The following is a 25609-nucleotide window of genomic DNA, read 5'->3' as shown; positions in this document are numbered from 1 at the left end:
ACAATTGAGATATGTTTTCTGCGCCAAAAAGGCTAGCACCCTTTCTTGTATGTTAACCCACCAGTACGCTTTGTACATCTGTGATAACGCCTGTTTTATATTCAAATGAACAAAATAAAAGCTTTTATTTTTGTTGCTCTGAAAATCCTCCCTTTCTTGCTCTTATTCATTTAACGTCAAGGTAAGTATTCTAACCACTAGGAAAGTGCTGCTGTAAATGCTGACTTCATCAGGTTAGTGGCTGTGGTGCAAGTCATTTCCAAGACTGAGAGTTAAAAGAATTTAGGTCGTTTTTATTTTACTTTGGTGTCTTTGCAAAGAATAAAAAGGTTTTCCCAAAATGAATCACTGCTCACACTGAGTTCTAAATTATTTTCCAGTGTGGGAAATAATTTCTGCATCCACAAAAATGGGTGATGTTGTAGATTATTTCCTAAACGTCCAGTATCTATTGATTTTTGTGAGAATTGCATTCCGTGTAATTTATGAAGGTCATATAGTCTGTGCATGTCCCATGATTATATGTGTTGGGCAATCTATATATAATTTGATATGATATGTTTTACTTTTTACTGACATTTTGTATAAAACCAGAATAAAATATGAAGCCCAGTTATGGGGTAGAAATGCAATCGAGATCTGTATCCTGTACTTGCCACTATCACTGGAATGAGTTTGGGGTATGGAAGAAATCACACTCTAACCCAGGCTTTTCAGTTTTCTTCCTCAGCCATCTGTTGTGCTGAACTTGTATCTGTTTCGGCTGCAGGGATGCACATTCCCAGCTGGTAAAAAAATCACCAGGGACAGCTGAATCCACACCCAAAGCAATGATTCCAGTCACACTGCTGGCAGTTTGCTCTCCAGTTCCATGGCTTTAGTCCCTCAAAGATTTAGGAAGGATATTAAATATTTTCTCTTTGTTATAAACAAAGGTACAGTATTGTGCATTGGTCAGAATGTACCATGCATGCCTTACTGTATATTACAGAAGATTTTTATGAGTTTGCGGACTTACTACACTGTGTAACAAAAAAAAAAAAAAATTGTTCCTGGGTAGAAAGTGTTATTTCCTAATTGCTTATGCCTCAAAAGTATAGAAAATGGCTATTATTCCCCACAGACTTTGCTTTTGTGACCAGGACAGTGATATTTCAAAATATCACTATTTCCAATGGGAAAATGGGCAAATGTGTGTCTTTTCGTTCACATAAAGTCAGAAAAAAACAACATATGAATCCAAATTAACATGTATTTATACTAAAGTAATACAAAAATGACTACAAAAGATTTAGAAGTGAGTAGTTTATCGAGATTTACGATTATACTGTAAATACAGAGGCATAAGCAATTAGGAAATAACACTTACTACCCAGGAACAAAAAAAAAAAAAAAAAAATTGTTACACAGTGTAATCCAAAGCTTTAGGCACAGATGTTGTCATCCAATAGCTCTGCTGGTTTTCCATGTCAAATCAATAGGCTTTGCAGCGGCTTCACAGCAATGCATTCTACATCTCTCCTGAAAGGAGCCTCATCTTTGGCTCCACCAAAATAGCCTGAACACTTAAAGACCAACATTGACATCCTATCAAAATTCTGGTTGGCAGACAATTGTACAACAACCTCCTGCAAGCCCATGGAGGCACTTCATGCAGCTGAAATTGCTCATATCTCACAATGAGTTTCTTTTCACTCACTTCAGATCTCTGCTGTCTCAGCGCCAGTCCACCACACACTGTTGCAGATCACCGTTTCAGCAGATCTCTGCTCTCTACAGCAGGCCACTGCATACTGTTACAGATCACTGCTACAGCAGATCTCTGCTCTCAACAAAGCAAGAAAGGATATTAAGCGCAGCTCCCTATTCTATGAAGACCTGATTTCAACACCACATGCTTTGAATTTCTTTACTGACGCTTCATTCTTACGATTCAGGGGTTACCTAGGGACTGAATGGTCCTCTAGCGAATGGCCCCCGGAATTTTTAATTTTTCTCCCCACCTCCAAAGATCTTCCTCTCCCCTTGTAATGCAGTTACTACGTCGTCTCATTTGGATTTCAGTGTCGTTTCATTTCTTCTTTCAAGCCTGTTACATTCCCGGTTCACATAATGCAGCTGATACTCTTTCTCGTCTACAGATCGCCATATTTCAGCAGTTGTTTCCCGCAGCATCTCCAGCACCTAGTGTTCCTGTGAGCTCTCCTGTCTTCAATCTGCTAGAAATGACATGTCCGCTGCCCTAGCTCCATCAACAAGATCATCCAACTCTACAGGCTGGTCTTTCTTCTCCTGTGAAAAAAAAAAAAAAAAAAAATTCTACACTCCTGCGCTTTCATAATCAAATCTTACATCTCCAGAATTCAGTTCGAATACCGTCTCATGTCAGTGTCCACTCCGATTCTTCTGGACTTTCCAGCAATCTGCCTAACGCTCCGTGGCATATCTAAGAGCTCCCCTCCTACTTCCCCATCTTCCTATATCTTCAGATATTCTACAGTCGCTCATATCAACCTTGTAAAAAGGCTGTTTCAACCCCTTCAATTTCCTCATGGAACTGCTTTCTTTGGATTCCTCAGATGCTCTGAACATACAGTCCCATCCCTTTCTAGCTTCCCTTCTCTCAGCATCCATTCCAACGACATCTCCTTAGTTCCAGATCTCATTTCCCAATTATGCTCCGCATCTCTAAGGCAGACTAACTTCGTCAGGGTCAATTTATACAGCTGTCGAAGATTTAATTCTCCTTTATGTCCCTGCACCTCCATGTCTAGATACATCTTCAGAAGCCTTTCCTCATGACAAATCCACTGTTCACCAGCTCCTCCTGTGAAGTAGTTACAAGACATTGGTTCTCAACTTGCCTTGCCTCTCTCATCTCCAAAGCAGACCTTGCTCCTCAGTTCTACACTCCTCACTCCTTTAGAATTGGAGCAGCCACCTCAGCGGCAAAAGCCAACATCAATCAGCATCAATTAAGAGCCTAAGGCGCTGGTCCTCCTCAGCACTGAATCATACATATTCACATCTGTTTCCAAGATAGCTGCAGCTCACCAAAAAATTGTTAGCATAGCTGTAGTGGGGGGGACTTGCAGTAAATTTCCCTTTGAACTGGGCAAAGCCCACGTACCCTTCCACATTGCTGTAGATCCACTCTCTTTACAGGCATTAGGATCCCTGCAGTCACCACTTCAAGTACAATGTCTAGCAATGGGAGTTTCACCAAAGTGACAAAAAGGATGACTTTATCTACAGGAACATGGGTCCTGAAAAAAACAGGTTGGGGGGGGCAGAAATGTTTATGAAGCCTAATTTATTACTCTATTTACATGGTTTATGTACTTGCCTGCTTTTGGTTTTATTAAAAAAATTTTAAGAATTTGACATTTTACCTCTGATCTTAACTTTTTTTTTTTTTACCCATATGCGCTCTTGTAGTGTTCAGTGTGAGCCTCAGTGACTCTGATTTATAATGCTTACCTGTTTCAGAACGTTTTGTGATTCAGAAAATGAGAATGTGCTTTACCTGAATCAACCATCAGTAATCAGACCTCAAAGCAGAGCAAGACCATTTTAAACTCCAGAACATCAAGAGCTCATTTTAAATACTGTACGTGAGTAAGTGACTTTAAAACACAGCACCAAGTGCCACCGTGTGTTTAAGGTACATTTATTGTTCCATGCCATCGTGTTCACTACTGACATATACATATATATCTATATATATTATATATTATATATATATATATATATATATATATATATATATATATATATAGTGAAGCATCTTACAAAAAGGTTTTTATTTTGATTAAACTGACAGCCACAATAAATGTATACATATAAACAGATATAGTTTAACTTGTTGAAGTTATCTTAGTTAGGCCCTCAAATTTTTTTTTTTTTTAAATCTTAGCCTTTTTTCTTTATCATATTGTTTCATATTGCATCATTTCAAGAAGTGCAACAATGCCATTAAAATGTGAAAGTCAGAAAACACACATCTTATTTTCATGCAGATACCAGTAAAAAATATTAGACTGGAATGATTATACACCAAAAATATTTCCACTTAAGAAAATATCAGTTGTTTGTTATTGGGATGCACTGATATAAAATACTCCATTGTGTTTTAATTATTTCATGTAACTTTACATACACTTTCTTCTACTGATGATTCTGCTTGTAATCTGAGTAAAAAAAACAGCTCCAGCCGTTCTGCAACATTGGTTTAAATGCAGTGTTTGTGTACGTGCTTTCAAGAAACAGTTGTAAAAAGTTAAGCTCTGTTACACATTTACATAAGATTTTAAAATGTTTAATTGGAATAGTTATCTAGAACACGTTTCATTACAATTGGGGGCCTGAATTCAATCAGAATTATGGGGGTGCCACAGCTATTATAAATTCTAGCTACAATATAGCATCGCCATGCACTTTGATTGAATCCATGCCTGCACTGTAATATTGAAAATACAAGATCAAAGTGATTATATGCTTACTATTAACATGTAGTGCTGTGGATAATTGACAGGGGTAGCTATTGGCATGGTCTTGCATAGCTGGCAGTGTCTTATCACAGAGTTAGCAAGCTACTTTCCTGCATCAAAAACATCAGCTGTGATTATTATTATTATTATTAAATTTAATTCGCAATGGGTTCTGGTTTTACAATTTTTGCTTAATTTCTACCTCCCTCTTAAACACTGTCACCCAAATTGCTGTCAAAAAGCATACAGCAGGGGTTATGTTCTTCACTAATTATCGGGATCCTTGTTTGAAAGATTATGTAGTCCAGGTGGTTCCTGTTTAGTATGTTTTATATGTGTATAATCTGAGTTCCCGGTCTTTGTGTGTATATGTAAAAATAAAATCCACCTAAAAAAAAAATGAAACTGATCATACAGCCTAAAAAATCTGCCTCCCTAAATATTGGTTAGTCAGAGACCTCATTAAGGAAAGCTGAACTCTGAACGCCTCTTACTGTCTGGCGCCAGTGACTCCTAAAACAGCCCTTCTCACCACAGTGTGACGGGAGGCAGTGCTGGTTCCGTACGGCTCTTCTGAAACTGAAGACATCCGGCTCTGCAGTACGATGAAACGAATGCCATTCAGTTTGCTTGTGGTTTTACTTGCATTCCTGTTTCTTGTATCCACTCAAGTAGAAATACACAATCATTGTCTACAGCAACCAGGCCATGTCGCCAGATTAGAATATCTTTTCAATCATCTCCACTCAGAGATTGCTCTGCATATTTTATATTTGTCCATCCTTACTGTTCTGCTGCTTGAACCACACATTCAACAAGCAGGCTTTTTTTTTCCTTTGTTTTTTGAAACATTAATCAGCATGCACTTTTCTTCATTCTGTGTACAATGATGGAGTTGAAAAACAGGCACAAACCACTAACTAGAAGCAGTGAACAGTATCTGTGAAACTAAGTGCTTATTTGTCCTCTACAATGTAATCAATGGTGTTAATATCACAATATAACAATGACACTGATGTGGGGAAAAAAAAAAAAAAAAAAAAACACACTGTCACTTTGTCCGCATCGACAGATACAATAAAAGGTAGTATTTGGCAATTTTTACAAGCATTTGGGCTAGGAAAATAATCAAAATGTGCAAACCTTAAAACAAGAAGTAAATATTTAAACCTTCTCTAAGATCCAGCTCAGTAAAGATTCCTATATTCCCAGATCTGTAGCCTACAAGATCAAATCTTGATTATTATTATTATTAATATTTTTTTATATAAAAAAATTACAGTATATTTAAAAGACAACCAGATAAACCAAAAGTTTAAATGCACACTTGTTTGGCACTACCTGCCATGATAACCCTGTTCCCTAATTTTAATTCTACCCTCACAATTAGAAACCAATGGATAGAAACCAATAATAATGCCACTCACCTGACAAGGGGCGAGAGTTTTAACCTCTAAGAGCTATATTAGTATTAAAAAAAAAAAAAAAAAAAAAAAAAACTAATTTAAAAAAGTTACAACATTAAATGCAATCTGTAAAATGTAACAATTCTGCTACAGGATTGTTTCCATAGTTTTTAAACTCGACTTTCGGAGCTTTTTTTTTTTTTCTTTCATAGTAAGAAATAAGATTTAAAACAAAACAAACAAGAAAGATCCAGTAAGACAGTAAAACGTACTGAAAATGTGTAAATGCTAACCATTTGCTACAGACTTAAATAACATTCACCAACAAAGGTAGTAATAACACTCCAGGGAAAAAAAAAAAAAAAAAAAAAGAAACTTTCCCTCTCTGAGCACATTAATAATGCCCCTTCACGTCTAACTGTGACTGGAGGAAATAATAATACTATAATATTAAAACCAACAATTAAAACAGTAACAACAATACTATTGGGCATTTTCCACAAAGAAAATAAATTGATAATATATATATAAGATCACTGTGCAAAGTTTTCAGTACGCAATGTGTTTAAAGGCTGGTGCAAATGAGATTTCAGAAAAAGAAAACTACCCAATTTTGTGTTTATAAAAATAATGCGAGTCACTGACAGGACAATACAAAGGAGAGCAGCTTCATCTCTTCCTGCGGCAGGTGCGTTTGTGCTCTGTGTGCCAGTGCTCCTGCTGGCATTTGATAGAGCAGTAGGACGTGTTCCAGCAGCAGTGGTACATGGCCTCCTCCTCACAGTTATAGCACTGCAGAGTCAAGAAACATGCCATTAGATATCTACGCAGAGCAGACACAAAGAAAGTCAGCTCGCAGCACAATCTTAGTGGGTTTTTTTGCATTATTTTTCTCTAAATCTGTCCTACAAGACATTACCTGGCTATGAGCTGGCCTGAAGAATCCTAACTGCTCAGGGATACCAAGGTATTTCGTGAGCAAGCAGTCCGAGTGAAGTTATCCAGCAACAAACTCCCCGTCCCCAGTTTTACTGCTTTCATAAAAAAAGGAGATCATTTCGGGAGACCACTCGACTTGTGAGATGTCTTGCTCATTCAGATATTTAGCATATTGTTTTAAAGAGGCTATGATTATCTGTTCAGGGACACAAGGGTATTTAGTAAGTGAGGATATTGGGCAATGCAATCCAAACCCATCTTGCTGTAAATCATTTCTTGTTTCCATACTTTGTACCAGTATTGTATGCAGAGTAGAAACGACCAGCTGTGTTTAAAGGCAATTTTTCCAAATGATTTGATTTCAATGGGGAAGTGTGTTTGTTAAATGTCTGGCAGTAAAGATTATTCAAGCAAGTTTACAGCCAATAAAAACAAGTAAAGCACTGTTTATCCTTTAAGAGTTGCACCTGATCCAGATCTAGTAGTAGCATTGCTTTCATTTAACTTACGGATTACATACATTCAAAGTGTAAGCTTATTTGATTTTTTGTGAACAGAAACACAGCACTCTCAGAACAGTTAAAACAGGAAGTGAAACGATTACATGAGAAAGACCTGGATCACTGATAGTGGTTAAAACAATGTGGCAGTGAAACGGCTCATTTTTACTGGACCACGGCAGTATCAGAACTTGACTGAAACTAGCATCCACTGTAGTGCGATGAGGAGAAACAATCCCTGATGGTTTGTCCTCCCTAACCTGCGGGAGCGCCAGAGCCAATGTGAAGTTCCCTCTGGAATCCCCAGCGAAGATCTACAACTTCTCACAGCCAGGTCTGGAACCTGCCCTCCCCCGACAGTACGACACCCTGCACACCGGTAGATTCCCCCTGATGTTGCTCAAATACTTTGAGATATCGGAAGAAGAGATGGTGGCCGAATGACAATTAAAATATAAGCCTCTTCATGAAGATGCTTCAAAACATGAAACCAAGTTATGCTGTATGTTAATATATAGTGCTTTCAACCACGGTGAGAATAAAAATCATTACCAACTGCATATGCTTGGGAACAGTCTTCATACTTCTAGCGTAAAGCCTTCAAAGCAAAACCTGCTGTTACCTAAGCCAGTCCCAATGGAACTCTGCCTTTATAATTATCCCATCTCATGAGACTGCAACATGCAAGTCACTGTGTGCATGGGAGAATGCCAGATCTAACATAAAAAAAAATTTCGTTACGGTATTGAATTGTATTATTTTCATGATCTATAAAAGTGCTGGAAATTGTTCCATCTAGTTGATGTTGTCTTTATCGCTGTGCGAGTGCTTTCCACCATTCAATAACACCTGCTGAGACCACAGCAGCTCTCCAATGAGCATTCTGTGAAACGGGTCGCTCTGGCTCCCTGGCCTTGGGTACGTGTGTAGTAGTGGTCCAGTACTCACCCACTGCTTCTTCTTGGTCTGAGAAACCAGCTGTTTGTGCTGCGAGACCATTTTCTTGATCTCCTCCACCAGCTCCTCCTTGCATTTCTCCTTGACCTGCTTGCACTTTCTGTCCATCTCTGCCTGCATGTTAGACACGGCCTTCCGCTTCTCCTCCTCCATATCTGTGCGGAGCTGCAGGGGAAAAAAACACCAGCGTCCATCACGGAATTAAAACAAACATTTGAGCACCTATACATGCTTCCATTTCATCAGCCCTGATATTAATCAACATTAACCATATCACCAAAAGCCAAGCAAGCATTGGAATAAGGAGGTAACTCCCACATTTATGTCAACCTTCAATCATGCCAGCTTATAGTGCTCAAGCCAGGTACAGCGAAACCTAGCACTCCTTTGCAGTTGGTGCCATACTATTGAGATCACCACCTTCTCCCCAACATCCAAATGATATTGTTCTCTAATAAAATGTTGTATTTAAATGTCAGGGGTGAGCTCTGGATCCTCCCTGTGTCAGCAGTACCTTTTCCAAGGCTTCTCGTAGCACTCGCTCAGTCTCCCGCTTGTTATCAGCTTTCATCCTCTCTTTGACGTCGTTGAAGATTTTGGTGTATTTCTCGTGGCACATGTTCTGGCACACGCCGTCGTTGTTCGTCTGGGTGCTCCGGGGCAGTGTTCTTGGGGAGGAGGCACTTGTTTTTTTGGTCTGAGTCGAGACAGAAACCTTTTCAGGCTGGTGATGTGTTGTGGGGATCTCCTGACTGGAACTGACTGCCTCAATCTCAGGCTCTGGGTCCTGAGAGAAGAATAATTAAAACCACTCATTAAGTGACAAGACTGTATTCTATTTCAATAAGAACGTAAATCTCACTTTACAATACATGTATGTTGTTATGAAGGGTGCTTAGTGTATTGCACAGTGTTACAGAACTTCTTTTAAAGAAACCAGCGTGTGAAAACACAGGAGAATACAGGTGCCGCCTATTCGTTTATAAAGAAAAAGGGTAGGAAGCCAAATATTGATAATCTGGGGGAGAGGTGGACGAGTGGAGGAATATGCACAGAGTTTAAATACCCTGTGGCTGGTTTTAATTGGTTACTCACTATTCAGTACATTTCTACATTTTACACTTTTCCAATTACAACACTAACTTGAAATGAATAGTTTGTAAGCAACAACACATTATTTTTTACCCAGGGCCAGGCATGTGCTACTTTCTTATTAATATACATTACTTGTATAAACCAACAATAAGATAAGCAATGCGATTCTCAAGTGTGCGACGTAAGAATGACTACTCACTTCTTCTTTTGGTTCCAAATGTTGGCTGCGACGCCCTTTCTTTGCTTTGGGCTCTTGGGTAACCTTAAGCTGTGAAAAAATATACATGAAGACATAATTATTTGTGGGAAGTAGCACGATAAATGGATCATTATTGATTCAACATTAATCCCCCAAAAAACACATGAAAACACACAAACGGGTATCTTATTTAAAAAAAAGAGATACAGTGTGTGTGTGTGTGTGTGTCTATATATATATATATATATATATATATATATATATATATATATATATATATATATATATATATAGACACACACACACAGCTCTGGAAAAAATTAAGAGACCACTGCAAAATTATCAGTTTCTCTGGTTTTACTATTTATAGGTATGTGTTTGGGTAAAATGAACATTTTTGTTTTATTCTATAAACTACTGACAACATTTCTCCCAAATTCCAAATAAAAATATTGTCATTTAGAGCATTTATTTGCAGAAAATGACAACTAGTCAAAATAACAAAAAAGATGCAGTGTTGTCAGACCTCGAATAATGCAAAGAAAATAAGTTCATATTCATTTTTAAACAACACAATACTAATGTTTTAACTTAGGAAGAGTTCAGAAATCAATATTTGGTGGAATAACCCTGATTTTCAAGCACAGCTTTCATGCGTCTTGGCATGCTCTCCACCAGTCTTTCAAATTGATGTTTTGGTTGACTTTGTGCCACTCCTGGCGCAAAAATTCAAGCAGCTCGGCTTTGTTTGATGGCTAGTGACCATCCATCTTCCTCTTGATTACATTCCAGAGGTTTTCAATGGGGTTCAGGTCTGGAGATTGGGCTGGCCATGACAGGGTCTTGATCTGGTGGTCCACCCACACCTTGATTGACCTGGCTGTGTGGCACAGAGCATTGTCCTGCTGGAAAAACCAATCCTCAGAGTTGACAACACTGCATCTTTTTTGTTATTTTGACCAGTTGTCATTTTCTGCAAATAAATGCTCTAAATGACAATATTTTTGTTTGCAATTTGGGAGAAATGTTGTCAGTAGTTTATAGAATAAAACAAAAATGTTCATTTTACCCAAACACATACCTATAAATAGTAAAACCACAGAAACTGATAATTTTGCAGTGGTCTCAATTTTTTCCAGAGCTGTATATTTTACACACACACACAGTGCTCCCTCGCTATAAGGCTCTTGATTATAACGCTACTACAGCATGTCCCCCAATTCCCTACACTAGTGATCCATGCAATTTTCTACAGTAAATACAGCACCAGTGTTGTTCAAACTGTAAACAACTTCTCAGTCTAACTTTTTTCTGTCTCTCCCGCTGGCACTTTATAACACAGACATCTAATTCAGCATTCGTTTTATAACTAAATAAACATTAGGCCTATTACGTGGTTATCTTTCCTAATGTATTTACTTTTCTGCTGCGAGAGGAGCTGCAGCTTTCCCCGGGAGATGAGACGCTTCAGCTCTGCTTCAGCCCCGCTCCCCGCTCTTCCCCTCTCCCGACCCGCTCTCCTTCTCGCACTTGGTTTGCTTGTATGTCGCTTCAAACTGAACTCCCGACCGCCGTTTAGCCAGAATATTTCTAGTTTAAAAATTGCTAATTAAAATAATCCACAAGTGGAAAAGTTACCTTTTTTTTGTACACAGTGCATTCCCAGCCCTGTGGTGTATCACCTATAATATCCACACTTCTGCACAGTGCATTCCCAGCTCTGTGGTGTATCACCTATAATATCTACACTTGTACACAGTGCATTCCCAGCCCTGTGGTGTATCCCCTATAATATCCACACGTGTGCACAGTGCATTCCCAGCCCTGTGGTGCATCCCCTATAATATCCACACTTGTACACAGTGCATTCCCAGCTCTGTGGTGTATCCCCTATAATATCCACACTTGTACATGGTGCATTCCGAGCCCTGTGGTGTATCCCCTATAACATCCACACTTGTACACAGTGCATTCCCAGCTCTGTGGTGTATCACCTATAATATCCACACTTGTACACAGTACATTCCCAGCTCTGTGGTGTATCCCCTATAATAGCCACACTTGTACACGGTGCACTCCCAGCCCTGTGGTGTATCACCTATAATATCCACACTTGTACTCAGCCCTGCGGATGTCTCTGCAGACCTGTTCGTTGCTGGTAGAGGAGATGCCGGACTCTGCCTCTTCCTCGTGTCTGTCCTCCACCTTGGTTTTCCAGAGCCTCCCCTCTCGCAGGAAGCGCTGGTGCAGCTGCAGCTCGTCGCAGGCCTTCTTCCAGCCCATGCTGCGCTTCACCTGCAGCTGCTGCACATTCACCTTGATATCCTGGATGTTGTCTGAGGGAATCCATGCCCTAAGTAATCAACACCACAGATGCATTGATTAAAACAACCGGACTCTCCGTGTCTGTCAGCTCTGAAGATTACTTTGCAGAAAAAAATTCTATAAAACCATCAAGCATTTGAAACTTTTAGAATATTTGTATGGATACTTTTTATCACTTTGCACAACTAATGCAACCATAAACTTTGATTTAAGGGCCAGTGGGTATCTGAGTTCTGAGTTGAAGTGTTGGTTATTGATTACTTACATGCAGCACTAACTAATAAACAGTTTTGCAATAAAAATAAATAATAAACAACTTCTGTTTAGGAAAGCTTTTCTCACCTCTGATGTTGGTGACCAAAGAATCGCACATCCACTTGACTGTCTTCTCTTTGTAACACTTTTGCTGGCCAGTATCCAAACCCCTTCATTTTGGCCCAAACTAATTCGTGATTCGGCATCTAAAGAAAAGGAGAATAAATCGGTTTCATTTTCAACATAAATAATAACTTAAAAAAAAAAAAAAAGAATAAAGTTGACATATAAAAATCTGTAAAATATCCAGTATTACAACATAGAAAAAAATGATTTGATACAATTACATAATCTTACAAAAGGTAAGTTACTATAGCATGACTTCTTTCCTCTTTAAAGATTGCACTGATGTTACATACTGTAGCACTTGGTATGTTTTGTGTACCTGTGTTATCTTGTTCCTCGATGCAATCCTCCATATCCCTCATAAGAATCTAGAAGTCACTCTTAATTTATTTTTGATGGAAGCCTTTTTATTCCACGAAAAGCAGAAGTCAAAGAACTCCACATTTACTGCTTTATGATCTACAGTCTAACGTAGACACTGAACACTGACAGGGCTGTGCAATGCTGCAGTTTATAAACTTGACAGTGAATACAAAAAATGACTTTAATCAGTACTTACGCACGGGTAGCAAAACCAGCTATCAGGTCGTGCATTTGACAAATAGAAACAGTTTTTGCAGAGCTGCAGTTCATTCAGCTAAAAACAAAAGGAAAAAAGGCAGGATTCAGTTTATTGCTGAAGTCCAAGAATTTTATTAACCCTTTCATGCATGGCGACCTCACCGTGGGCCAGATAAACAAAATCTCTTCTAGTCTTTATATCGTAACATATGGAAGACACATAATGCATAGGAGAATGCTTTTCCCAATATAAAGCAAATGTACAGATGCTGTCACAATTCTATTTTCTTGCTACTTGCAGAACTTCCTAAGGTTTCTCTTGATAATATTACAGTATGTATTCAAAGTTTTTAGAAACTGAAAAATGTGATCTTTATAATCTGATGGTGTCTGCTCTTTATAATCCGATGGTGCCTGCACTAGTTACTGCCGAACTGAGAAGCACAAAGTGAGGCTACCTCTCGCCCTCAGCAGCACAGCAGTTCTGACAGATGTTTCTGATGTGCTGTCTCTTCTGTCAGCTCTCACTGTTCAAATCTACATCATTACAATCAGCAACACAGTGAGGCTGGCAGCACTTTCATCTCCCAAAGGAGCAGAACAGCATCTTAAAACTGTAGTCTTCACAAAATGAACCAAATATAAACACCCTTGTTTTACACTGCCAAGGCAAAAAGGGCTGAAAATTGGAGCTTTAAAGGCTTGCAGAAAACAAATGTATATTTGTATGTACATTACTTTATACATTCAGTTGCACAGATTTCCTTACCACACGGGTATTGTTAGTGGGTAATAGCAGTCTTGCTCTGTATTTGGTGGTGGTAATGTATTGTTAGCAGTCTTGCTCTGTATTTGGTGGTGGTAATGTATTGTTAGCAGTCTTGCTCTGTATTTGGTGGTGGTAATGTATTGTTAGTGGGTAAAAGCAGTCTTGCTCTGTATTTGGTGGTGGTAATGTATTGTTAGCAGTCTTGCTCTGTATTTGGTGGTGGTAATGTATTGTTAGTGGGTAATAGCAGTCTTGCTCTGTATTTGGTGGTGGTAATGTATTGTTAGCAGTCTTGCTCTGTATTTGGTGGTGGTAATGTATTGTTAGTGGGTAATAGCAGTCTTGCTCTGTATTTGGTGGTGGTAATGTATTGTTAGCAGTCTTGCTCTGTATTTGGTGGTGGTAATGTATTGTTAGTGGGTAATAGCAGTCTTGCTCTGTATTTGGTGGTGGTAATGTATTGTTAGCAGTCTTGCTCTGTATTTGGTGGTGGTAATGTATTGTTAGTGGGTAATAGCAGTCTTGCTCTGTATTTGGTGGTGGTAATGTATTGTTAGCAGTCTTGCTCTGTATTTGGTGGTGGTAATGTATTGTTAGCAGTCTTGCTCTGTATTTGTTGGTGGTAATGTATTGTTAGTGGGTAATAGCAGTCTTGCTCTGTATTTGGTGGTGGTAATGTATTGTTAGCAGTCTTGCTCTGTATTTGGTGGTGGTAATGTATTGTTAGTGGGTAATAGCAGTCTTGCTCTGTATTTGGTGGTGGTAATGTATTGTTAGTGGGTAATAGCAGTCTTGCTCTGTATTTGGTGGTGGTAATGTATTGTTAGCAGTCTTGCTCTGTATTTGGTGGTGGTAATGTATTGTTAGTGGGTAATAGCAGTCTTGCTCTGTATTTGGTGGTGGTAATGTATTGTTAGCAGTCTTGCTCTGTATTTGGTGGTGGTAATGTATTGTTAGTGGGTAATAGCAGTCTTGCTCTGTATTTGGTGGTGGTAATGTATTGTTAGCAGTCTTGCTCTGTATTTGGTGGTGGTAATGTATTGTTAGCAGTCTTGCTCTGTATTTGGTGGTGGTAATGTATTGATAGTAATGGGTAACTGCAGTCTTGCTCTGTATTTGGTGGTGGTAATGTATTGTTAGTGGGTAAAAGCAGTCTTGCTCTGTATTTGGTGGTGGTAATGTATTGTTAGCAGTCTTGCTCTGTATTTGGTGGTGGTAATGTATTGTTAGTGGGTAAAAGCAGTCTTGCTCTGTATTTGGTGGTGGTAATGTATTGTTAGCAGTCTTGCTCTGTATTTGGTGGTGGTAATGTATTGATAGTGGGTAACAGCAGTCTTGCTCTGTATTTGGTGGTGGTAATGTATTGATAGCGGGTAACTGCAGTCTTGTTCTGTATTTGGTGGTGGTAATGGATTTTTAGTGGGTAATAGCAGTCTTGCTCTGTATTTGGTGGTGGTAATGTATTGTTAGTGGGTAATAGGTCCATGCCTCAGGTTGGAAGGTTTCTAATTTATACCCCAGGTTCCTTGAAATGATCTGTTTTAACCATGATCTGTTATCTAGCTTTACCATACCATTCAAGTGTGGAAAATGAACTGGAACATCACACAGCATTGTTTTTATACGTCCATAGGAACCGAGTAGAATTGTCATGGTAACAACGTGCATTGTGTTGCATTACCTCATGGCATGTGTCACTGTAGAGCAGCCTCGCTCTTTCAGCCTGGTCACTGTGAACTGCAAATCAAATACAACAACAACAACAACAATAATAATAATAATAATAATAATAATAATAATAATAATAATAATAATAATAATAATATACAGACCGCTGCAAATGAAAACTGTGTACGGCTTTTGAAGATCCCCTAATAAAAGGCTCTATAGTGCATGTTATTCCGGTACAGTAGAGCACTCCTACCTCCATCTTCCCATGCTTTATCATACTTCCAGCCATGCTGTTGCTATGGCTCTGTCCAGCGATTCAGGGGTTTCTTGCTAGTTTTTACAACTATAATTGTTTTATTCTTCTAGAACTTTTTCTTTGGCTACTGCACTCACATAGGGCTCTAAAATGATCATCCCTTTCCTCAAAGAACAAGGGCAATGCAACTACTTTTAAAAATGAAAAAATGAAAACATCACATAGAGCCGAGAAGTCTCTGTTCTAATGAAAAGTAGACAGCATGTACAGCCGACAGGAAGTCTGTTCTAATGAAAAGTGGACAGCATGTAAAACCGAGAGGAAGTGTCTGTTCTAATGAAAAGTGGACAGCATGTAGAGCCGAGAAGTCTCTGTTCTAATGAAAAGTGGACAGCATGTAGTGTTGAGAGGAAGTCTCTGTTCTAATGAAAAGTGGACACCATGTAGAGCCGAGAAGTCTCTGTTCTAATGAAAAGTGGACAGCATGCGGAGCTGAGAGGAAGTCTCTGTTCTAATGAAGTGGACAGCATGTAGAGCTGAGAGGAAGTCACTGTTCTGATGAAAAGTGGACAGCATGCAGAGCTGACAGGAAGTCTCTGTTCTGATGAAGTGGACAGCATGCAGAGCTGAGAGGAAGTCTGTTCTAAGGATATGATGAAGTGTGGTATAAGTCATATAATTAATCACCTGTTTGTATTTCAATTTAGGGTTTTCATTTTTGTTACACATTTGCTTAATATCAGAGTCTTGCAGCTACCCTTTTCAAACTCAATAATTCAAACTCAAAGTATTGTACAGTAGTTTTAGTCAAGTGCTGTGCTAACTGGGGGAAAAAAACAAAAACATTATGGCCTTGTTATACAATTCACTAAATCATGAAGAGACTCGTTTAGGTGAGTATGCCCTTAAAATTGGATACTGAGTGGTGCTATTATACTGTCATTAGCTTTATGAGCAGTGACTACTCTCTCACCTCCATACAGAATTGCTGTGTTGTGGACGATCAGCTTGGCGTCAGCTTTGAACTCTTCAAAACTTTTATATTTGCCTTCATTGACATTCTGAAACGCAAAAGAGAAATTCAAATGAAAACGATGGATACATCGGGCTGGATTTTCCACTTCCCTTTATTAAGCTGTGTTGAAAACGCCCCCTTCACTTCACCCATTAAACTGCCAGGTTAAAGGCACATCCAATATGAAATTACAGCATATGCCAGCTACGGGTAATGGGAACATATAAAACAATTCATGTTATTACAGTTACTTTTAAATGTAAACAAATGATGGCTTATCATTAGAGCAAAGTGGGGGAAAATTGGCCCAATAGCACAGGCATAAATATCCACAAACTCAACCCAAACAAAACTCAACTAAAAGCCCTGTTGGGTGTATTAGGTTTGTGCTTGCAAGAACACTATGCACTGCGATTGCATTCTTCACTTGTAATACTGTACCGTGTTTTAAAACTGGACAATACATTTCAGTAGTACCCACATCATCCACCAGAGGACAATAGCAACTAAAATAACCTGTCAACTGAATGTACTGATTATTTGGGAGGATTATTTAAAACATGTTATTACATTTTTGAATACTTACAAATATAAACCTTCCATGTTATATTGCTGTTTTAAGAGCGTGTAGCTTCAGCTGCCAGTGTATTAACTCTTAATTAGAAGTTAAAAATAAAGACAGATAAAGAGAAAAATACTAGAGACTCCATTAAAAGGACTCTGTCTGGCATGAGCAGTCACAATGAGACATGCTTAATTTCTTAGTAATGAATGGATTTTATATGGGAAGGGTTACACTGCTCTGTAGCCTGTAATGCTGCAGCTTCCCCTACTTCAATCTATTTCAATGTCATTTCTTGGTGGCTGTTTACCACACACGTGCTTCCATTGTTTTTCCATCTGGCCCTATTCACAAAGCTTTAACCTGTGTTACAGGAGCCAATAACAATCTAGAACATGAACGTGAAACAATATTTCATTCATCAAAACAAGTGCTGCATGTCAGAAACCGGAAATATCATTATTTGATCTACGGTACCATTTGTTTTATTTATTTAACCAGGAGATTTACCCATTCAGACCGAGGCCTCATTTACAAGGGGGTCCTGGAAAACAATTACAAAAAAACAACTGCAAAAAATACTAAGAATAGTATAAATAAGACATGTATCTATTTGTGAATATGGACTGAGGGATAAGCATTGGCAGGTTCTAAGCAGTGTATCTCTTACAGTGGAATGTTAGAACAGTCACACTCCACATGTGAAAGCACTGTATCTCTTACCCACCTCTTGTATGTTTGAAACATCCAGCGGCGTGTGAATCAGCCTTTTGTACATCAGGTGCTTGCAATCTTTCCCTTTCTTATTCAAGTCTATTGCCTGTAAATTACAGATTGACAGCAGCAAGTTACTATTTACAATGTGTAACATTAAAACATGTCCAACCTGCAATTCTATCAGAAAGCAATCTCCATTCACATTGTAAAAACCCTTTAATTACAGTGTTGCCTTGTTATTCAGCCATCTATCTGTCTGTCTGAGAATAAATGAATTGGTCCTTACACCATAACAGTGCATGTACAGTTTACTGATTCCTCCAGCATACTGCCCTGTATTCAATCCCCTCAATCCCAGCTGGGATTCCTCCAGCATACTGCTCTGTATTCAATCCCCTCAATCCCAGCTGGGATTCCTCCAGCATACTGCCCTGTATTCAATCCCCTAAATCTATGCTGGGATTCCTCCAGCATACTGCCCTGTATGCAATCCTGTTCTGTTCCTGAATACTCACCCTCTCCTTCATGCGCTGCACAATGAACCGCAGGTATTTGCTCATTTCCTGTTTATTACAACTCTTCTTTTTGCTAGTCTGTTAAAAAGAAATAACACACATGGTTAATATGTCATACATAATCACACTGAAACATACTATATTTACCTTGATGAAAGGAGACTGGCACTCATAGTAAATATGCTTAACCCCAGCAGTTAATTACATCATTGGGGAATACATTAGTTGCCTTTATTGTAGTGCTATTCGCTATGCATGTCTAAAACTGGTTATGAAAGAACCATGCTTTCTAGGTTTGTAACATTTCATTCTTTTTTTAGCAGTTGCTTGATATGAGGAACTGTATGGCTACTCCGTTGCTTCATGCCAGGAGAGCCGTCTCTTTTTAAACAGACGGTGCAATGCCGGTGCTCGCCCTGCAGACGGTGCAATGCCGGTGCTCGCCCTGCAGACGGTGCAATGCCGGTGCTCGCCCTGCAGACGGTGCAATGCCGGTGCTCGCCCTGCAGACGGTGCAATGCCGGTGCTCGCCCTGCAGACGGTGCAATGCCGGTGCTCGCCCTGCAGACGGTGCAATGCCGGTGCTCGCCCTGCAGACGGTGCAATGCCGGTGCTCGCCCTGCAGACGGTGCAATGCCGGTGCTCGCCCTGCAGACGGTGCAATGCCGGTGCTCGCTCTGCAGACGGTGCAATGCCAGTGCTCACCCTGCAGACAGTGCAATGCCAATGCGCGCTGCTCTCCCTCGGCTTCCACTCTTCTGACATGCATTTGAGATGGTAGACCCGGAAGCACGAGTCGCAGGCCAGCACATCTCCCGGGAGGTGGCACTCAAAGCAGTACCAGTCATGGCTTTCTGACTCCCACTCCTGAAAAACAAACATTAGCCTCATTTGGGCCTGGAGAACCACTCGCTTGCTTCTCTGCCATTATCACTTCCAGCTCTGTGTTTTTCTTCTCTTAGAAACACTTTACACTAAGTGACATGTCAAAAAACAAAACACACACACACACACTTTTTTTTTTCCCCTCGCTGGAAATCAATAGATAATGATATTCGCATTACATGTAGCTAAATTACCACATGTATTGTGAAGTGCAACCCGTTTTAATTATAGACCTTAAATTAGTATTGGACTTTTTCTCCAAAATTTGTGGCATGTGTTTCTGAAAGGAAGTAAATATATCATTTTACACATATGACATTACATATACTGTACACAAATACACAAAGTGTGCTCAGAGTACTTTAACATTCAGAGTTGGGTACTGTATTTGTTATAATGAAACCGTTAATATTAATTTTACTTTATTAAGAAAAAAAGTGGTGCAATATTTTACGCTGCAGCAAACAGTTAGTCAAAAACATAGTATCACTGAGAAACATACTGACTTTTTCAAAGTGCTCCTCTTCTATGAAAGCACTTTTACCAATACTAGCCGATATCCTGTTAGTATTGAGGGATCTCTCAACACTAAGGCTGTGGGAACACAAAGACACTTTGTGGCTTGGAACTTGGTTTCAGTAGACTAGGTTTCAGGCCACTGCGTGGCACACCAGGGGAGACTTGGGTTTTGATCCAGCAAAGCTGCCTTAAACTAGGCCTCCCAGGCTCCTGGAACCAAGTTTCAAGCAACTCTTCCTGGAAAATACCTTGTTTCCATGGACAGCCAACTTGAGCCGACTTCACTGTGCTCCAATCGGCCTGAATTCTCCCAGAACTCGAGTTGATGGACAACTTGAGTTGGTGAAAAAAAGTGATGACTGGTATGCAGAAAAGGATAATGTGTCTGATGTCAAAGTGGCTATGAGAATGGCTGTGATGAAGCCAGTTTGCTTGAAAACACTATTAGACCAGACATTTCCATCAAAGGATTAAAAAAAAATTATTGTTATTGTTGACACATTGTATATACAACTATTACTGAAGACAACCGCTATACAGGTATAGCAAAGTCCATAAGCAAAACAAAACGTTAAAATAAATTAGTTCTGTGCCGTAGAAAACTGAGCTGATCTTACCAGTGTTTGCTAGTCTAGTAACCGTTTTGAAATTATTTTGAAGCAAATTAAGCATTTTCGTGTTGACTTTATATTGTTAAAGTTTTCACACTTGGCAATGCTGTTCTACAATTACTTGAAACCCATCCGATGGAGAGCCACCTCGAGTCATTTAAAAACATGAAGAGAGAGGTGGGGGGTCCTCTTGAGCATGTACCCGGGCTACGTGGTTCATGGAAACGTAGTAATAGTGGCTTTGTGTTCCCTCAGCCCAAGATGTCCGATGCAGTAGTGTCTGATGCTCTTTGAGCACAGGACGTTTTGAATTTGAAAACAGCCAGTAATGACACTTGATTATTGACCTACATTATGCCACACAACTCGCAACTTTCAAAATATAACTTCAATTCTAGACAGCGCTACAGGCAAACACTACACTTTACAAGTTGTGTCGAGGTTATTTTTGTAAATGTGTAAATACTATCATCAAAGTTATACATGTATCAGCACCAACCCACAAGTAATCCCTTGTCAATGGCAGACGTTCAGGCACGTAGACTCTTGCTGTAAAAATCCCTACTTGCTATGATAGCAGAACAATAACCAGCAGCTGAGCTTAATCCAAGTGCATGGGTGGCTTTGGAGATCTGTTCCAGTTAATGCTTTCACTCCAACAAGGTCCTAAATTAGTTCACTGAATGTGCTATGGGTCCATTAACTAATTTAGGACCAGGCTGGACCAAAACCCCAGACTGAAATGAATCTCAAACGGCCAGAGTTTGGCACCACTGCTCTAGTGAAAGAGTTTTGCTAAGCCCTTTAACAGGCGGTAGATACTCTTTATAACCCTTGCACTGACACTGAAAGGGTGCCCTGCATGTAACCTCATGCACACTGAGCCGAGCCCGCTGGGAGGCTGCTCTGAACCGCAGGGAAAGGATTAAATCGTTGTTTTACCAGTTCATCTCACAGGCTTGTAACACATGCAGTCAGCTTGTGACTAGCTCCTTATACAGACCAGATCCTTATTCAGCCCACTCTCCCTGTCCATTTTCAACATAGAGGCAATCTCAGGAGTTCTCTATTAGGACTCACTTTCTATTAAAGCAGCTGTAGCTAATAATTCCATTCATCTTACCTGTTATGCCCTGCAATTTGTTATGTACAGTTGGTCTCATGTGCAGTTTTGAAAGAAACACATATTGTGGCAAACATTTTTTTTTACTTTAAAACATGACATCTGGTACTGCACTAGGTTAAATAATTATCTTTGAAAACTATGCTTTCAGCTAGTGTTGCACCTCCTAGGTGGTGAAATTGTTCCCATCCCATCAATAACTTATTTCCTGCCATTCTATATAATAAATATTATAACCAACCAGTTGCTTTCCCTGATGACTGACATGCTTTCAGCCAGTAACATGCTTTGCCCCAGAAGACAATATGGAGGCAAAATGACCTAGGAGTTGCAAGTATAACAGGTTTCCTGTGTAAGGCATGGAAACTCAGTACTTAATGTACCACTAGATATCACTCTTTTAAATGAAAATACAGGTTTGCTGTAACATGTTTCTTTCAAACTGCACTAGGTAGGACATTGAAGTGCACAACAGGCATGACTTGTGAACACATTTAGTTTGCTACAAGCCTTTTAAGACCATTGCTCCTTTTCATGGTTGCAATGGAGGGTTGCATCTGTATCTCTAACTGATCTGTCCTGATTCTGCAGCTCTTGCCTAGTAGAGCATAGAGACGGATTATTACAAAGCTCTTACTTTTTCAAATTGCTTAACTGGTGAAAGGTGCAATATTGAGGGCTCTGGATGCTGTGGTGTGACATGGAGAGTAGATAGGGGAATGTGGGCATCCCCACCCCACGGTCAGCTGAGGCCTAAATTGAGATGTATCTAATCGGATTTGAAAAGCCCCCCCCGAGCTGAAATCCACTGTGTCACCGAAACCACTTTTACCTGGGTTTGTAAAAAACACATGCTTGTATGGGCACACTGGGAGCTGCCTTACAGAAAGGCTATTAGTACATCCACTACTGCTATTACTACTACAGTTTGTATGTGTTCACCACCTGCCACAGATCGACTGCCACGCACTATTTATTTGATTGCATTTTTATTTCAATTGGAATGTTTCTAACACTGCATTTTCTTTGCTTGTCTTGCTCACTTTAGAGGCATTATGTACAGGTGAATGCCATCGGAATGCCCCATTTTCAGGGCCCAACCCCCACAGAGTACAACACATACACATGGGAATGGTCAGTAGTAAGCTGCTTCATCACTGACTATCAAGATAAAAAGCACTGTCGAGGTGAACAACTAGCGGTGGTCATAATGTAGCGAGGCAGCGAGCACGTATAAACGTATAAGAAGTGACTGTTAGTAAAGAAATACAATGACATGCCCTTACCTTACTGCCTTCAGTCCCCTGCTCCTGTGATAGCAAATGATCCAAAAAAACCTGTTTTAAAATCCTGTCACGCTGCTGAGCTGCGCTAACCATTTTTAATGTTATAAACCATATTGCAGAACAAATCTACTTTATACAGGACTAGCATTGCATCCTAAAACAAGTGCATGCAATGGAAGAACAGTACAGGGTATTTAATGAATCATGTACAGAATAACACTACATTGCTATTACATGTACTGGCAGCCCTACTGTATACAGTGCTTGCTGTGCTCCAAATGTGAATTCTACCGAGAAATACAATCACAGAATATGTAAAGGAAGACAAAAGAAAATGTTTTTGGCTCAGATTTTTTATTTTTTTTTTAAATAAGTGCCTCAAATTAGAAACAGACTCATTGCTATATAAAACAAACACTTCAGTTTGACAGACACTAGAGAGATTTAAATGAAGCTGCATGTACAATCTAGACCCTTCCCCAAGCTACAATGAGGTCATACAACGGACTTTTCACAGACAGAGATGGCAGCTAATCAGCTTTTCTAGTCAAGTGTCTGACCGAGAACTAGAATGCAACAACAGCTCACTTTTCAATACAAAAGCTGCTGGAGCGATTGGCACCAGAAGATGTCCCCAGAAAGCAGCTCGTGATAAGCTTTCACCGTACAAAGGGATCTTTGCATACCCTTTGTTTGCAAGGCATGCCATTTATTTGCAGAGTTCAGACTAAACACATCAATGTAGTAAGGATCACAGAAAACAACTACGAATACAACTGGTTGAGGGTTTTCAACCCAATACAAAAAGTGTTAATCTTGCATAAAACAGGTAACCATGTACTGAACAATGAAATGACAATGGAACCCTTTTTTGCGAGTGCCTGTGGGCTGCTTTGTAAAGCTGTCAGAAGGCTATCAATTTGTAGGCAGACTGTCTGTCTTTGCCGTAGTCGCACAGCTGTTTACAGCACTTGTTCCTACAGATATTGTGCTGCAACAGTTTCTAGGATGTGTGGTGTGTTAACAAACTCCCCTGGCTTTTTTATATATTCATTTATAGTTTTCAAACACACAGAATAATGTATAGCTGCCTTCAGCTTGTTAGCTATAATAAACAATAAAAATGGCAAATTTTTACTAAGCTGTGGCAGTACTTCACTATCTTCTCTTTTGAAGATTATATATATATATATATATATATATATATATATATATATATATATATATATATATATATATATATATATATATATATATATATATATATACACACACACACACACACACAATGCCGTGAAAGTATTTGCCACCTGTCTGATTTCCTGCATTTTTGGTCAGATCTTTTTCTGGGTTGTAGTAGTATATAGTATATATTTATGAGAGAAAAAATGACAACAAAGTTTGGTGCTTCTTTTATTTGTTTGGTGTGCAAGGTAATCAAACATGCAATCTTCAGGTGTGATGAAGTTATTGCCCCCTCCTAGTTAACTCAACCCAATTAAAGGGATAATTAGGGTCAGCTGTTTGAATACTTTGGTTAACAATCAGGCCTGATTTCAGCCATCCCTGCCCAATACTAACTTTGGCCCTTACCATCAGAGTGAAGTTGTCAGCACACAGGTTCTAGGGGCACATCATGCCACGATCAAAATAAATTCCTGAAGACCTCCGGAAAAAAAAGTTGTTGATGCCTATCAGTCTAGAAAGGGTTATGAAGCCATTTTTAAGGCTCTGGGGCTCCAGCAAACCAGTCAGAGCCATATTGTCCAAATGGAGAAAGTTTGGGACAGTAGTGAGTCTTCCCAGGACTGTACATCCTATCAAAATCTCTCCAAGAGCAAGGTGTAAAATCATCCAGGAAGTCACAAAGAACCCTAGACCAACATCCAGAGATCTGCAGGCCTCTCTCAGCTCCGCTTGGGTCAGTGTTCATGACTCCACCATCAGAAAGACACTGGGCAAAACTGGGATTCATGACAGAGTAGCAAGGCAGAAACCACTGCTCACTAAGAAGAACATGAATTCTCGTCTCAAGTTTGCCAAAAAGCACCTGGATGATCCTCAAGAGTTCTGGAACAATGTTCTATGGACAGAGTCGTCAAAAGTGGAACTTTTTGACCAACATGGGCCCCGTTATGTCTGGCGAAAACCAAACACTGCATTCCACAGCAAGAACCTCATACCAACGGTCAAGCATGGTGGTGGTAGTGTTGTGAATTACAGAAGTTTTGCTGTATCAGGACCTGGATGACTTGTCATCATTGAAGGAACCATGAATTCTGCACTGTATCAGAGAATTCTATAGGAGAATGACAAGCCATCCATCCGTGATCTGAAGCTGAAGCACAGCTGGGTCATGCAGCAAGGCAATGATCCGAAAGACACAAGCAAGTCTACATCAGAATGGTTGAAAAACAAGAAATGTAAAGTTTTGGAATGGCCTAGTCAAAGTCTTGACCTAAACCCCACTGCGATGTTGTGGCATGACCTGAAACATGCAGTTTATGCTCGAAAACCCACAAATGTTACTGAGTTTTAGCAGTTCTGCACAAAGGAGTGGGCCAAAATTCCTCCACGGTGCTGTGAGAGACTGATCAATGATTCTTATGTTATTATGTTCTAATAGTTACAGGAAGCGTTTGGTTGCAGTTACTGCTGCTAAAGGTGGTGTAAGCAGTTATTGAGTTAGAGGGGGCGATTACTTTTTCACACAAGGGCATTGGGTGTTGCATAACTTTCTTTAATAAATAAATATCAAAATGTTTGTGTTATTTGTTCACTCAGGGTCCCTTTTGTCTAATATTAGATTTTGGTTGAAGAAGATCTG

At 39.6% G+C, this 25609-nt stretch overlaps 1 protein-coding gene across 4 annotated transcripts in view; it reads right to left on the bottom strand.

Moving 5' to 3' along the window:
- Window positions 1-5760: 5760 nt before the first annotated feature.
- LOC121310524 (zinc finger MYND domain-containing protein 11-like) overlaps window positions 5761-25609 on the bottom strand; it is a 39026-nt gene continuing 19177 nt past the window's right edge. For 2 of the 4 annotated variants that reach the window (XM_041243645.1, XM_041243648.1), the window contains 13 exons: window positions 22783-22806; window positions 19064-19225; window positions 18359-18436; window positions 17854-17946; window positions 16523-16610; window positions 15304-15359; window positions 12852-12929; window positions 12254-12372; window positions 11732-11939; window positions 9587-9655; window positions 8807-9079; window positions 8284-8457; window positions 5761-6688 (listed from right to left, as the gene is read on the bottom strand). In XM_041243645.1, the coding sequence (XP_041099579.1) occupies window positions 6566-6688; window positions 8284-8457; window positions 8807-9079; window positions 9587-9655; window positions 11732-11939; window positions 12254-12372; window positions 12852-12929; window positions 15304-15359; window positions 16523-16610; window positions 17854-17946; window positions 18359-18436; window positions 19064-19225; window positions 22783-22806 (1545 nt within the window). In that variant the 3' untranslated portion in view covers window positions 5761-6565. The remainder of the gene's footprint in view (window positions 6689-8283; window positions 8458-8806; window positions 9080-9586; window positions 9656-11731; window positions 11940-12253; window positions 12373-12851; window positions 12930-15303; window positions 15360-16522; window positions 16611-17853; window positions 17947-18358; window positions 18437-19063; window positions 19226-22782; window positions 22807-25609) is intronic. The other 2 variants (XM_041243646.1, XM_041243649.1) reach the window with 2 other exon arrangements.

Source organism: Polyodon spathula, chromosome 3 (genome assembly GCF_017654505.1).
Source record: "Polyodon spathula isolate WHYD16114869_AA chromosome 3, ASM1765450v1, whole genome shotgun sequence".
NCBI lineage: Eukaryota > Metazoa > Chordata > Actinopteri > Acipenseriformes > Polyodontidae > Polyodon > Polyodon spathula.
Note: the sequence above shows the minus strand (reverse complement) of the source record. Positions and strands in the feature narration are given on the sequence as shown.